Below are 14,351 nucleotides of genomic sequence, written 5' to 3'. Positions count from 1 at the left end.
CTAAGGCATTGAAACTACAACCTCTGGATATGCTGTCACATTCCTCCCTGTTGGGCAGTCCATGGAGGAACACAAACAGCCAACTGCTGGACTGAGTGTATTCATCTGCCCTTCAGTAGCAGACAGCCAAAGAGTTCACCATGCTGCTTCTCCAAACAGAAATGTTAAGAAACATAAGGGGAAAAAAATGAATGCAGATCAATAATAACAGAACCTTAGTATTAAGCCCACATTTGTATCAGACTTGTAATTTTTCAAAGTACCTTCAATGCCATAATTTCATTTTGTAAAATGCATTCTGTAAAAATTTTACCTGCATTCTGTAAAAATTGAAAAAGAACAAATGAATCCATCATTGGGCAGATGAACAAAAGGAGATAAGGATGAAATTAAAATGAGGTTTTAATCTCAATCTTTACAGTCAGTTGTGTGCTTCTTTACTATCAGATCATAAGGACAGGACACAGTGTAATGTAGGCTATTTACATAACAATGAGAAACACATTCTTTAGCAAAAGATGATTCACCAGTATTTTTTTTTTTTTTAACACTTGATCTGAGGCTAAAGACATAGAATACTGCATTGCAAGAGAACGCTCTTTTATATAAAAGTTGCTGAGAATTTTGGCTATTTTGGTTAATAACGCACTTGGTACTCCCAGAGGGCTTTGCCATGCATTGGTTATTTATTAGTTACTGTGAATTCCTTATAAAAACAAGATCCATCAGGTTTTACAAAGTTTGTATGATAAAATTCTAATGGTCATTTCATTTCCTAATATAAAATATCTGAAAAGATGTGGAAAATAACTGAATGACACAAAAGGAAAACCTTTGATAGCAAAGTTGCAAGAGCCTTGCGTTGAGTCATAGACTGGAATTCTAGACTTGGCTCTACCACCAACAAGCTGGGTGATCTCGCCAGGATCTCTCTCACATGTATCTCTCATACGTATGGATAAGCTTTACATATTTGTTTATTCATGCTGAAATTATCTATTTCAGACTGCCTGGCCTTTACAATATAGCAACTCATTTTCCATGGGATGGAAGAAATTATGGCTGTTTTTCTGAAACCACATCAATTTTCAAAGGCAGCTGTAGCAACAGACATGCATTTGCACTGGAATTTTGGCTTCAAGGCCAGTACCACCTTGAAAATCTGGCTGATTTCTGCAAACCCATAATTTGGAGAAATACCAGGAATAAAAAGGGGAATTATAAGGATGATTTAAAATTTTCTTCCCTCCACTTAAAGTTAGTCTTTTAAAGTTGCCAAGAAAACAAGTCGAGATCAAAATGGAATTAATAGATAGCTGGTATTTAACTACAGAAACATTTCAATGAATAAATTAGCCATTAGTTTGAAATAAAGGACAATTCAATTTTAATAATATATTCCAATAAAAAAAGCAAGAACAGAGATACGTCCTTTCGGCTTTGAAAAATAATTCTTGATTTTGTTTTGTTTTCCAGTATTGTTTCCCCCCAATTATATTTTTCTTAAGAGAAAAGCCTTAACTAAGAAATGGTCATTGTCAACCTGCAAAGTACTTAGCCACCTACCAGTAACAATTAATTTTCATTTTTTTCTAGTTTTTTGTTTACTTTTATTTTCCTATGCCATCTCAAGCACCATTTCTCTTTTTTCTTCCTGGGCATACAAGAAAGGTCAGCAATGACTTATAAATTGCACAGAGGTCTATACATACACATGGGCATACACCTGCAATTTGAAAACATGGCTTCATTGGTCTTGGGGTAGAAAAAACAAATTACAATGGACTCATCTAGGCTGTTTGCCTCTTTTTGCTTTTCTGTCTTTGCAGGTAAAGGAAGATACAAACACTGTAAAGCCACAGGTAACCAGAGCACTATATTTTAGGTCAACAGAAAGGCTCCTTTTTCCTAACCACACCCAGACTTGTCTCAAAACCACCTCCCTCCCTTTGGTCCAATTCTTTAAAAACAATTATTCCTCTAACCACCAACTACGCCAGGAATCAATAGGCCTCATTTCTGGTAATCTTTCTTTCAATTTCATAAACCAACTAGGAAAAGCTTCTTTACATACATACATGTGTTAAGGGGCCATGCAAGCTCTGCATCCACAGGGGCAGAGGGAAGCATAATCTGCCCTTTTTCTTATCTTGATCAATGTTTTTAGCAAATTTACCATAAAGATTATATAATCTTATGTCTACACTCCCACATTCACTGCAGAATTTTTCACAATAGCCAAGATATGAAAACAACTTAATGCCCATTAATGGATGAATGGATTTTAAAATGTCATTTTATATTTATATATATATGTGTGTATATATATGTGTATATATATATACACACACACTCATACACACACACACACACACACACACACACACTATGGAATGCTATTCAGCCTTAACAAAGCAGAAAGTTCTATAATTTCCAACCATATGGATAAGCACAGAGGAAATTATGCTAAGTGAAATAAGTCTGGCCCAGAGAAAGAAATACCATATGATCTCACTGATACGTGGAATCTAAAATAAAGTTGAACTCATAGACACAGAGAGTGGAATGGTGGTTAACGTCACTGGGAGAGGTATCAATGGGCCAAATGGGGGCATTGGTCATAGGATACAAAGTTTCAGTTACACAGGAGGAAGAAGTTCTGGTGATCTATTGCACAGCATGGTGACCATACTTCATAACAATGTACTGTACACTTCAAAATTGCTCACGGAGAGGATTTTAAATATTCTAACCACAAAGAAATGACAATTGAGGGGATGGATACGCTAATTCACCTGGTTTGATCATTCCATAATGCATATATGTATCAAAACATCAAACTATATCCCATAAATATTTATGGTTACTATTTGTCAACTAAAAATAAAACAAAAATCTGTGATTGATGGTGAAAAATATATAGAATCTTAGAAAATAATGCTCCAAAAGTTTAATGGCTAGTTGGGTCCTCAAGGAGGTAAAAACTGAGATACAGGGTTGTTGTCTGTGTTCACATTCACGTGGTATGCACAGCCGAGGCTGCTTCTTTTTTTTTTTTTTTTTTTTTTTTGAGACGGAGTCTTGCTCTGCCACCCAGGCTGGAGTGCAGTGGCCGGATCTCGGCTCACTGCAAGCTCCGCCTCCCGGGTTTACGCCATTCTCCTGCCTCAGCCTCCCGAGTAGCTGGGACTACAGGCGCCCGCCTCGTTGCCCGGCTAGTTTTTTGTATTTTTAAGTAGAGACGGGGTTTCACCGTATTAGCCAGGATGGTCTCGATCTCCTGACCTCGTGATTCGCCCGTCTCGGCCTCCCAAAGTGCTGGGATTACAGGCTTGAGCCACCGCGCCCGGCCTCTGAGGCTGCTTCTTAGACCTGTAGTCCTCAAGTGGACCTGAAACCTATGTGATATTAGAGCCACGAATAAACTTGTTATATCTTCCTGAAAAGTTCATTTTAGTCACTGAGTTTTAGGGAAGATTGTTTTTATGTTTAAACAAACAGATATATTAGGAATTCATAGTAAGTTTTGCATACATTTTATATAATTATAAAACATGCAAAATACTTACATGATTCTGAGATGCTTACATATCCCAAACCCCCTAGATCTTTCTTTCTCCTATTAGAAGTACTTTGAAAACAATGTTCAAAAAGCATCATACTATGCCATTCAGTCTGAAGAAGGGGAAAATTGGTATATAGCTACTTCAGTAGAGAAAAAGTTCTAAAACACAAAAAGGAGTTCTATAGCATAAGAAAATTGATCTATCCGAGATGCGACTGATGTTTCTGTTTTTTTATTTTATATATATGAGATCTCATAAATATATCTCAGTCTGAAGTATACATATATTTTAAAGCAGGTTTTGGTGGTTATCTTAAAAGTCACATTTAAAATTAGAATAGTCCCTGTCCCACTTAAAAATAAGATGAAAAAAGCTTTTAAAAACCTTTTTATAATTGACAGAGAATAAAGCAGGCAAGAACAAAAAATAGGACGAAAAATCACTTCTCTTTGTGCCACAGAAAAAAATATCACAAGCTTGTTTGTTTTTGGCACCCAGTTTATAGCCTAGCAATCTGAGTCTATGAACTTAAGCCTTCATGGATGAGTGCACCAATTGGCTTTTGAATTACAGGATAGCATTACTCAATTAACTTTGAGACTAGCCCTTTCAAGCAATATAGTTAGCTGTGGCACACAATATTTCAGTTCTAAAATGAGAATGTCAGCTGTGAAACTAAATTTACAATTTCAGTTGTTTCTCTATCAGCCCCCTCCCACACTTACTACGAATTTGAATAATACAACTACAAGAAGCATTGAAATAAAAATATGTGCATTCTAGGCTTATTGGCAAGTCTTATCACTCTAATTACTTGGAATTTGTCAAAATATAGGCTGATGCACACAAGGAAATCTGTGCCCTGTATGCCACTTTATTAATGCTTCACCCTTAGCCAATGAAAGTAAATGTTTACCCGGCTGGGGCAACAAAAGATAGAAAGGGCTGGGAAATCATGACCCTACACTTTGCAGCGTCCCCATGGGGTTCACCGTACTATCCCTATGCCAGCAAGCTCACTTGAAGACAGAACTGCAAGATGCAATTAGAAGGAACAAGAATTCCCCCAGTACAGCAGGCCATGTAAATACTTATATATTACACACATGTGAGTGCACATACATGCATCCCTCACATGTTTTATCAGTACTCTTTAGTAATTAGCACATTATTAAATTTTGCCTCTGCTGACATGTCTGTGGTCAAACTGTCAATGAAAAAGTTCTGGTAAATGTTAAATTCTGTTTTAAATATAGAGGGCCTATCTATCACCTGGGCTTAGGAAGCCATCTGCCACATACCAGAAGCACTTTCACATTTAAAGGTGTTAATTTATTGGTGACACTAACATATTTCTGGCTTTTTACAAGATTAAATATAAGCTATATGAAGTATTGTTATGATCATCTGTAGTCAAGCTATAGTTGACATTAACCAGATTTTAGGTTCAAGAAAGAGAAAAAGAGAGAAAGTATGTGTGTGTGTGTGTGGTGTGTGTGTGTGTGTGTGTGTGTGTTCAGGGTATGCTGAGCAGGGATATGGAGTTTTTACCTTATAAGCTGTCTGACTTAGTGAAAACCAAAATACTCACTTGAATGCAAGTATATCTTTAATTGTATGTTTTCACTGTGGAACTTACAAATTAAAAAAGCATACCTTAACAAATTATAATAATATAAGCTAATTTTGAGCATTTGCAATGTGCCAGGAACACTTGCATGTAACAACTCATTCAATCCTAGTAACAACTGAGGTGCTATTACATGTTTTTCATAGTTGAAGAAATTGACAGGTTAAGTAACTTGCCAAAGTTGCCAAGTTCACAGGGCTAACAAAAGCTCACACTCCTGACTCCAAGCCATACGACTCCTTGTTAGCAAATGGGCAATAAGGTCTTGTTTATCCTCAATTCCTACTGGTATTAAGTGTGAGGAAAGTAGAGGGGACAAGGAAGACGTGAAGCCTCTGAAACAATTCAGTGAAGAGTTACTGAATTACATTCCAGCAGGTATAATTTCTTGCAGACTTAAACAAGCAAAAGTTACCTATAAGATTGATAAAGTCTCTGCAGTAGAAAGAGAAATGCGTGATACAATGATGAGGCAGAGACATCAAATAGCCATATTCACAAAGAATTAGAATCAACATAAATTCAATATTGTTGTAGTCTATTTTCAAAATGGTTGCATATGAGCCAGGCATGGTAGCACACACTTGTAGTCCTACTTACTGGGGAGACTGAGGTGGGAGGATCCCTTGAGTCCAGGAGTTGGAGGCTGCAGAGAGCTATGATCATGCCACTGCACTCCAGCCTGAGTGACAGAGGGAGACCCAGTGTCTTAAAATGAAATTGGTAGATATGAAGTAGTCTGTGGTCGTTTTCACTGAACTGTGGAAAAAGCCTTCACAATTATCACCCATGCATCAAACAAGTGCTACTTTTAAAATGTGAGGTGCAGTTACAGGTCTCAGAAAAATAATTTAACGTTGAAATAGGAAAACACTGTCTGTTTACAGATGACAGACAAAAAGGCAATTGTTAAAGGTATGTAGTCTGTCATTATCATTTTCACCTAAATGAAAATAAACACAAATGGTGGAATGTATTTAAGGCAAATAGAGAAAACAGTCCAAAGAAGATTTGAATGTTATTAGAGTTGGAAAGAAACTTAGTGAGCAATTTCAACCTGTGCATTTTACATAAAATAAAATGAAGTTCAGCAGAATCTGATCTCCCTGTGCAGGTGTTATCTTCGGCTCTGGGTGAGTCGCACTTCTAGCGGCAGTGTATGGAATAAGGACACAAGAAGATGATATCTAGAACCCTGGAAGCGTCAACTTTGAGAAGTGGGCAGACGAACAGCAAACCCATGAGAACAGCTAGTTAGGAGCAATGGAGAGAGAGCAGCAAAGCCAAAGAGTGTGATGTCATGGGAGCCTGGGAAGGAAGGAATTTCAGGACAGAATAAGCATCGGTGTGATGATAGAAAGAAGTCTAAGAAGATCAGAACTGGAAAATGATCATTAGATGTGTTGGTTATTGTTTGGTAGTGACGTTAGCAAAAGCGATTTCAGGAGCGTGGTTATAACAGAAGATGGCTATGTTTTAAGCAATGAATGAGAGAATAAAAAAAACAGATAAGACCGTAAGGGAAGAACTCATATTCAATAAGCTTGAAGAAAAGAAAAAGATGAAGCAGCGGACAAAGAAATGCCTAAGGAAAAATGGTCAGGTGAGAACGAGAGGAATAATTGAAACCATGTGGGAGAAAGGCAATGAAAACAGGTGTCCCAGCTCAGGCTGATGCATGACCCTTGACAGGAGACACCCAGCTTGCTCCGAGATCATGTAGATGGGAAACGGATGGACACACGTACGGCTACGTGGTTCTCTCAGCTGAGTTTTTTTTATGTTTGATTTCTTAAATCACATGTAGGTTATTTTAACAAACGATACAAGGTTTATTAAAAATCTCCTTCCCTTATTGCCCATGGGAAGTCTGGAATGAAGGAATAAAGGGTCAGCCTCAAGCCTAGACCCTGCACTCACAAGGAGTTAGACAAGCTCTTGCTGGCAGTGCGCGTCTTCTCCCACACTCCCTTCCCTCCATCCTCCACTCACAGGAATCATTTCCTCATTCTCCAGATCCTTCCACCAGCTACGGAAATTAGGTTCTCACGCCATTAGGAAACACTGAGGAGATTAACAGGGAGGAGTTTAACTATCTTCAATCGTGTGAAGGCTGGCAGGTTCTTAGCCTTGCCAACTATCTATTTTCCTTGCGTGGTTTCTGCCAGAGGCAAGAGCAAACAGCAAACAGAAGAAAAGGGTGGTAGCAGGAAAGAGTACTCTTGAAAAAATTAAAAGAAAAAGAAGAAACAAAGACTTAGAAGAGGGAAGATTACTGCTGAAATTAAACCAGAAGCAGGTTACAAAAGAAAGGTTGGTCACAGAATTAAAAAGCTATAATGTGTATTTGTCTAAGATTTTGTGGATTACCTAATGTATTGGATTATACAGCTTATTTCCAAACAGGTTTCCCCCTGCAAACATGCACCTACCAGATATCTGTTTGAGTCCTTCCCTGAGAACCAAAAGCTCTGTGTACAGTTAATTATGGTTCCTTCCTCCAGTAAGAGACTAAGGCAAGAGGTTATCCTGAAAGGTCATGCTGCCCTAATATTTTAGCAACCTCAACTTTGGAATTCTTTAATTGTAAGATCGAAGACATATTTTTCAAAGTAGATATTAGGTACATTTTTCACTTCCACCATTTCACCCTTAATCTTAAAGGTCTGCTAGTGATTTCTCAGATGGGGAACAAAGTCTCTGAATTACTGATGTTAGCCAGAACTTGCTAATTTAAATTCACTGCAGAGGCATTTGCAATAGCTATCTTGCTTGAGGGCATGCACTCCTAAAGTTTCAGGAATCCTCAGGATTTTCGAGTGTTGGGCAATAATGCAATTCTGCTTCTGATAAAGCTAGATTCACTTAAGCATTTTTAAAGCACCTAACACATGCTTGACACTGGACTGTTGGCTGAGAATATAAAAATGAATGATATGTAAAATCAGTCCCTCAAGATCTCATACATAGAGAAAAGCACAAGTATGTATTTTATAATTTCCATGATCTGATTTCTTTGGAGGTTGTTAAAAATCAGAATGCCAAGACCTCTGATATATCCATTATCGTGTATGTTATCAGCAAAGCTACTTCAACATAAATAAGCAAAAGGATATATAACAGTCAATTAGACAAAATAAAAGTTCTAGATGAAGAGACTTTATCTGAAAGAGTAACAAATGAGAATAGGAGAAATACCAACTACCCACCTGCCCAATCCCAAGAAACGATAATAAAGAGACACAGTCACCCACACACACACACTACAACAACCACAATGAAAATCTTACCTGACTTGCCTACGCCTGCTCTCCCAAATATTGCCAGTTTGACCTCTGCACTTTTAGCCATGATGGGTGCTGGTAGACAATTTACTGTTGTTAAAACTAAAACACTGAGCAAATCTTTTCGGTTCCAGTCTTTAGATTCACCATATCATTGTAAATCTTGGAAGAGTCCACAATCCTTAAACAAAAGAAATTTGGGAATTCATAAGAGACTAGAAAATGAATTAATATTTATTAAGCATCTAGTATATGCCAGCCACCATTCATTTTATCAACATTTTCTAGTTTGATCCTTACCACTATCCTGTGAGAAGTCTATGGTAACTTACTGTAAATGATTTAACTAATAAATGGTAGATTCAGGACTTGGATTTTGATCTGGTTGGTACTAAAACATGCATTATCACACACAACAGCATTTCTAAAGTACTTCCTCAAGAAATCTTTTAATGAAGGTATTGATTCTTGGTAGTATAGAAAGTAAATACTTAAGGTATGTGAATACACACATTTACCATCTATCTGTAAACATTCAGTGTACAAACACATGCAGTGGGGCAATGGAAAGAGTCACTTTTGGGCCTCTTCATGTCTCTTTGGGTTGAATAATATATATTCATATTAGTCAATTCCAATGCAACACAATTCAATTTTGCATCTCAAAGTTAAATTTTATCTCAATTCACTCTTGATCACATGATGAAGTCATGTGACAGATACAGATACACAGGTTCTAGGAATCAATATATAATATGTAGATTATATTTTTATATTTTGCTGGGCACCATGCCCTGGTACACAAACAATAAATGCCATGCTCCAAGTTATTATTCCTTTTCTATGATGACTTCAAGTAAATTAGTTTATAATGCTGTCTTAAAACTTGGGAAATAACATTATGTACAAAGTAAGCACATCTTATTTAGTTTGGTGCTTTAGGAATGACATCTAGGTTCTTAGGACCACGGAAACGTAAATTTGGAAAGAGCTTTGGTGGTGGTGGGGGCTGGAGTGGGGGTCATCCGAAGGAATCTTCTAGCCATTCTTCTAGCAAGAATCTTTCCTTAGGACATAACAATCATTCCATATTCCATACCTGACTTACCACTTCCAGGTATGAAAGGTAGGCTCATTACTTCTGAAAGTTGCTTCATTTCTCCAATTAGGAGAAACTATCTTTCTAATATTGAGCTCTAATCTGTCTCCCTGTGGCTTCTACTCATTTGTCCTGGTTTTTCTCTATGAAATAACTCAAAATAAGTCAACTTTGTATTTCACTCAGAACCTTTTAAGAATCCTAGCATCTAGTAGGACCCTTGCTCCATCGTAGGCTTCTTTTTTCTAGGAACTTGAGGCCCAGCCTGTCCACTTGTTCTTCCTGGAATGTACACTCTCGTTTATGTTTTTTTGACCTTTACTCTCTTTTTCATCATGTGCATTGCCTCCTCAACATCTTAATCACTTTAAAAACGTGGTGTCCACTGCATTCCACTTTGAGATATGACCTGACAAACTGACCCAGTATAAATTCCCTGAGATTTTCACTATCGTTAATCTGCACACCATGGCTGTACTGTAGCACAGCCAATCACAATAAGCCTCACATCTTTTACATGGACTGCAGACCCCCTCATTCTGAACTTTTGCAGTCAATGGCTTAAACCTAAATACAACACTGCACTTTTACCCATGTTAAACTTAATCACATCAGTCTTCATAATTCATTCAGTTTTCAAGTCTGGAAAGACGTTTTAAACACAAATATGTTATCTAAATGTGTTAACTGTTCCTGCTAGACTTTTTCCATCTATAAATTTTTACAAAGAGCTTCTTAAGAGAGAGAAATAAAAAAGTGGAAACCCTTCTGAAAAAGTATTTCTACAAAGACATTAACATGTAATTGTTTTCTTCTTTACGTATTTAAGCTATCATCCTGTACCTAACAAGGTTTTGTATTTGCTGATTTTCAAAGTGCCAGAGCTTCCTCTGAAGGAAGGAAAAATCAACATTAACATTAGCTGTTGTTTACTTCATCCTCAATAATGAAAAAGGGTCTAAGTAATCATCAATAACAAAAACCAGAAGCTTAAACATCTGCAATTTGTCCAGTCCCATATTTTTGGCTAAAGATAAAAAGATTTCCTTATTTGTCACTTTAGATGCATTCATTAAGAAAAGGCCCCTATGTCTTCAAGGTTTAGTGCTTCATCACAGAAACATAATATATGGAGATATATTAACTATTTAAATTATAAATGAGAAGAGGTGCTGACAAGTATTTCTTTGAAACATTGAACATGCAAGTGTCTGGAGCTAGTATAAACAATAATTTTCTATTTCATGCAAAACTGTTAATATCCATGGATATAAAATGCAAGTAATTATCTCTCTGATTAATATTTCATGAAAGTAGCCATCAAATGTGATTTAAAAAAAAAATGACAAGTCACATTTTTTAGTAACCCCTAAATGGCCTCAGAGGCATAGGAATTTCACTTAAGAAAGAGAAATTGTGTGGGCTATTTCTTCCATTTATAACCTAATAAAGATACAGCTGGTTATTGTCAACCTAGTGTTATGTTTAGAAAAATCACTTAAAGGAAGACACAAAACTGACATGAGTTCTTCAACATTTTATTTCTCACACGAAAATGTGAAAAGTTACATTTGACAAGATAGAAAACAAACATAAATTTGTAAATTGTTGTAATAAGTAAACTGTTGCCAAGTTTCTGATGTTCACAATAATTCATAATCTGAGAGCTTCCATACATGGATCTAAGAAAATCCATTTGTCCTAATGTTCTGCTGGAATATTCTGAGTAGGGCTGAAATTTGCTATTCACTTTTTATGTGGACGATGCTTTATTAGGACAAAAACATCTCAGCTCCTATCACTCCTAGAGGTAAAGTCCTACCCATTTAGTTTGAAGGTGTAGGTTTTTTTTTTCCTAAACATAAATTAAAGGAAAAAGGAAAAACGCTAGCCTCCAAATCCTGTATTATTAGTGATGCATTCATTGATTTATTCCACACTTACGCTATGCACATACAAATAAAAGTAGTTCCCTTTGAAGAGCTTACACTCTGTTAGACCTATGATATTTAGATCACTGTAACCTTATTTACTTACTTATTTAAAGAAAGTTTTCATTCCTAATAAATCATTCTCAAGGCTATATTTATCAAAGTTCATGCTTTCTGCTTCCTCTTGGGGGTGGGGCAAGCAAGCATCTTTATAAGGTAATCATGCTTGGAACTTCTGTTTTCATGCGCTCATCAAAATCAACTGTAGCTATTTAGGGAAGCAAAGACCCTAGTCTAGTCCTGGAAATGAGATTCTCTTCTTTTTTGGCCTCCCCTTCTCCGGTTCTGAAATCAAGTTTTCCTGGTCTCATTACTAGGAATTCTCCCTCTTCTTATTACTACGCAGTAACAGCAAACCAGGATTAATTGTACAAGCCCCTTGGCTATTTAATGTTGCTCTGAAATCAACAGGTATCTCGCAATAATAAACAAACCCATTGTGGACTGCAAGTCACTTGCTTTCAGGCTAGGGAGAAAATGCAGCTTTAAGTCACAAGGGCATTTTTTCTTCTCAGCTAGGAGAGCCCTGTCAAGCCAGGCTGCCGGTGTTCACATCTCCCTCTCAGCGAACCCTTAAAGCCACCCTGGGAGGAGGACCCGGTGACCAAGAGGACTGACTCAGAGGCCGAGTGCGCTCAGGGGCTCGGAATGGGTCTGCAGGAAGTCGTCCCGAAAGAGCCACCTGGACACGTGCGTGACACTCACCTGTTCACACTCTCCAGGCCAGGAGAGCTACGGTCCTCTGCAAGTTCGGAATGGGTCCCCCAAGATCGCGAAGCCCTCCCACGCTGCGCAGCCCAGGCTTCGGGTTGCGTTTCCAGTTGCTGGGCTGCGGTCGTGGGTGGGACTAGCCGCAGAAGCAAGTGCCACTGGCCCGGCACGGGTCTCCTCACTCTAGCTCGCTCCGACTAGCGGCGGAGGGACTGCGGCAGGACGCGAGCTGAGCCGGACCAAGGCCGCTGCGCTCCGCGGCCAGGATACTGCAGTGCGGCGCTTCGGCGCCCCCTACTGGGTTCAGGGGTAGACTCCTCCCGCCGCGCTGCCTCCCAGGCCTGCGAGCTTGGGTCTTTAACTTGCTGCACCGAAGACGGGCTTCCCTTTTTCATTGGTCATTTCCAGGCCTCTAGGCTCTCACCGAAGGGCAGCTTTCCTCGGTTAAAAGCTTGCCTAAGAAAGCATCACTACGTGGTGTTTTCTATTCCTTACTTCAAATGATCCTCACAATATCTCTTTGAAGTATCTTTAATTATCTTTCCATGATACCCAAGAGGAAACTGAAGGAGAAGGTAATGCAAGGCTAGTAAATGGCTGGAATGAAATCCAGACTGGATTGGAAACTGAGAGATGCTAGTAAAAACAAACACGGAATTCAACTAAAATTCTACTCATATACTTGAGAAAGTTCCAAAAGCTTCTCGTCCTTCTCACAAGATCAGCATTTATAGGATTTGCATTGGAGTCATACTCCATTATTCTCAGACCGTAATAAAGACATTGAATATGCGAGCTGTGCTGGACCTGCTTTCATATCCCTCATCTGATTTGATTTTTACAACCTCTCTTCATGTAAGAACTAGTATTATAATTACCAGCCTTTCACAGATGAGGAGGTGAGCTTCAGAGAGGTTAAATGATCTCTCAGAAACTGAAACTTTTGAGCAAAGGAGCAGGAAACACTTACGTTATTGTTTTTCCCTTACAAATCTGGGTATTCTTACCAAGTTACCAAGCGGCTTCCAGAAAACCAGTGTTATCTAGAACAGACAGGGGCCTAGGGCAAACGGAACGATCTGCAGAATGTCATCAATGGGAAGGGAGGTAACCATGGGGGCAATTTCCAGAGTCCAGGCTGACCTGGAAAGTCACTGCAGCCACGAGTGAATGGCTGAATGGAACAGCTAGATCTATGGCAAAAGGAGGAGTTCCCTTAGCTGAGCAGAAGTTGCCGTGCTCGTTCTTTGAGAAAGCTCAAACACTGTATGGTTTATGAGTTTCCTGATCCCTAATGTATCCCTCCCTCCACACCCACACATCTGGATTAGATGCCTCCCTCTATATCTCACAGGACCCTGTGATCTTATCATTGTGTTTGTGTCGTACTCATTTCTGCTCCTCAGTCCTCTCCATTAAACTGTGAGCTCCCAGAAGCCAGGAATGTACCATGTGTGACTCTGGATTCCCAGCATCATCCATACAGTGTATATACCTACAGCCTGGCATATGGTAGGTAGTTAAAAATACCTACTGAATTGAAGGAATTAAGATAAAGAAGTTGTGACAGGATATGTTTGAGCTTTTTTACATACTGAATTTAGGATACACCATCCAGTAAGAAACTGAATGTATGCGGCTGACATTTAAGAAAGAGGCCTGGAAAAGAGAGAGACTTTGGTGTCTTAGCATGCAGAAGACCTTTGAAGTCTGGGATGAGATAATAATTGCCCAGATTGATTATATAGAATCTTACAGAATTCCAATTACATGGAATTGTGTGGCAGTAAGGTGTTCAGGTTTCACATGTTACCTTGCTTCCCCCATTAAATCTTATACTCAGGGCAAGATTTAATTTTAAAAAAATCTGTGACCCTATATCGATAAATATACTATTTACAGAGACTTGAGTTGGAATCCCCACTTTGCCACTCTTATTTAATAAGAGTTATTGACCAGCCTGGCCAACATGGTAGAGACATCGTCTCTACTAAAAATACAAAAATTAGCCAGGCGTAGTGGCACGAGCCTATAATCCCAACACTTTGGGAGGCTGAGGTGGGCAGATCA

The 14,351-nt window shown here is 38.5% G+C and overlaps 1 protein-coding gene across 4 annotated transcripts in view; it reads right to left on the bottom strand.

Moving 5' to 3' along the window:
- The window catches only part of RERG (RAS like estrogen regulated growth inhibitor), a 132,231-nt gene that overhangs the window by 107,254 nt on the left and 10,626 nt on the right, over window positions 1-14,351 (bottom strand). The window contains exons 1-2 of one of the 4 annotated variants that reach the window (XM_033222774.1): window positions 12,276-12,652; window positions 8,487-8,661 (exon numbers count right to left, since the gene is read on the bottom strand). In XM_033222774.1, the coding sequence (XP_033078665.1) occupies window positions 8,487-8,547 (61 nt within the window). In that variant the 5' untranslated portion in view covers window positions 8,548-8,661; window positions 12,276-12,652. Of the gene's footprint in view, window positions 1-8,486; window positions 8,662-12,275; window positions 12,653-14,351 lie in introns of those variants that run through there. The other 3 variants (XM_033222769.1, XM_033222770.1, XM_033222772.1) reach the window with 3 other exon arrangements.

Source organism: Trachypithecus francoisi, unplaced genomic scaffold (assembly GCF_009764315.1).
Source record: "Trachypithecus francoisi isolate TF-2019V2 unplaced genomic scaffold, Tfra_2.0 Lachesis_group11, whole genome shotgun sequence".
Taxonomy (NCBI): domain Eukaryota; kingdom Metazoa; phylum Chordata; class Mammalia; order Primates; family Cercopithecidae; genus Trachypithecus; species Trachypithecus francoisi.
This window is presented reverse-complemented; position numbering and strand designations above follow the sequence as displayed.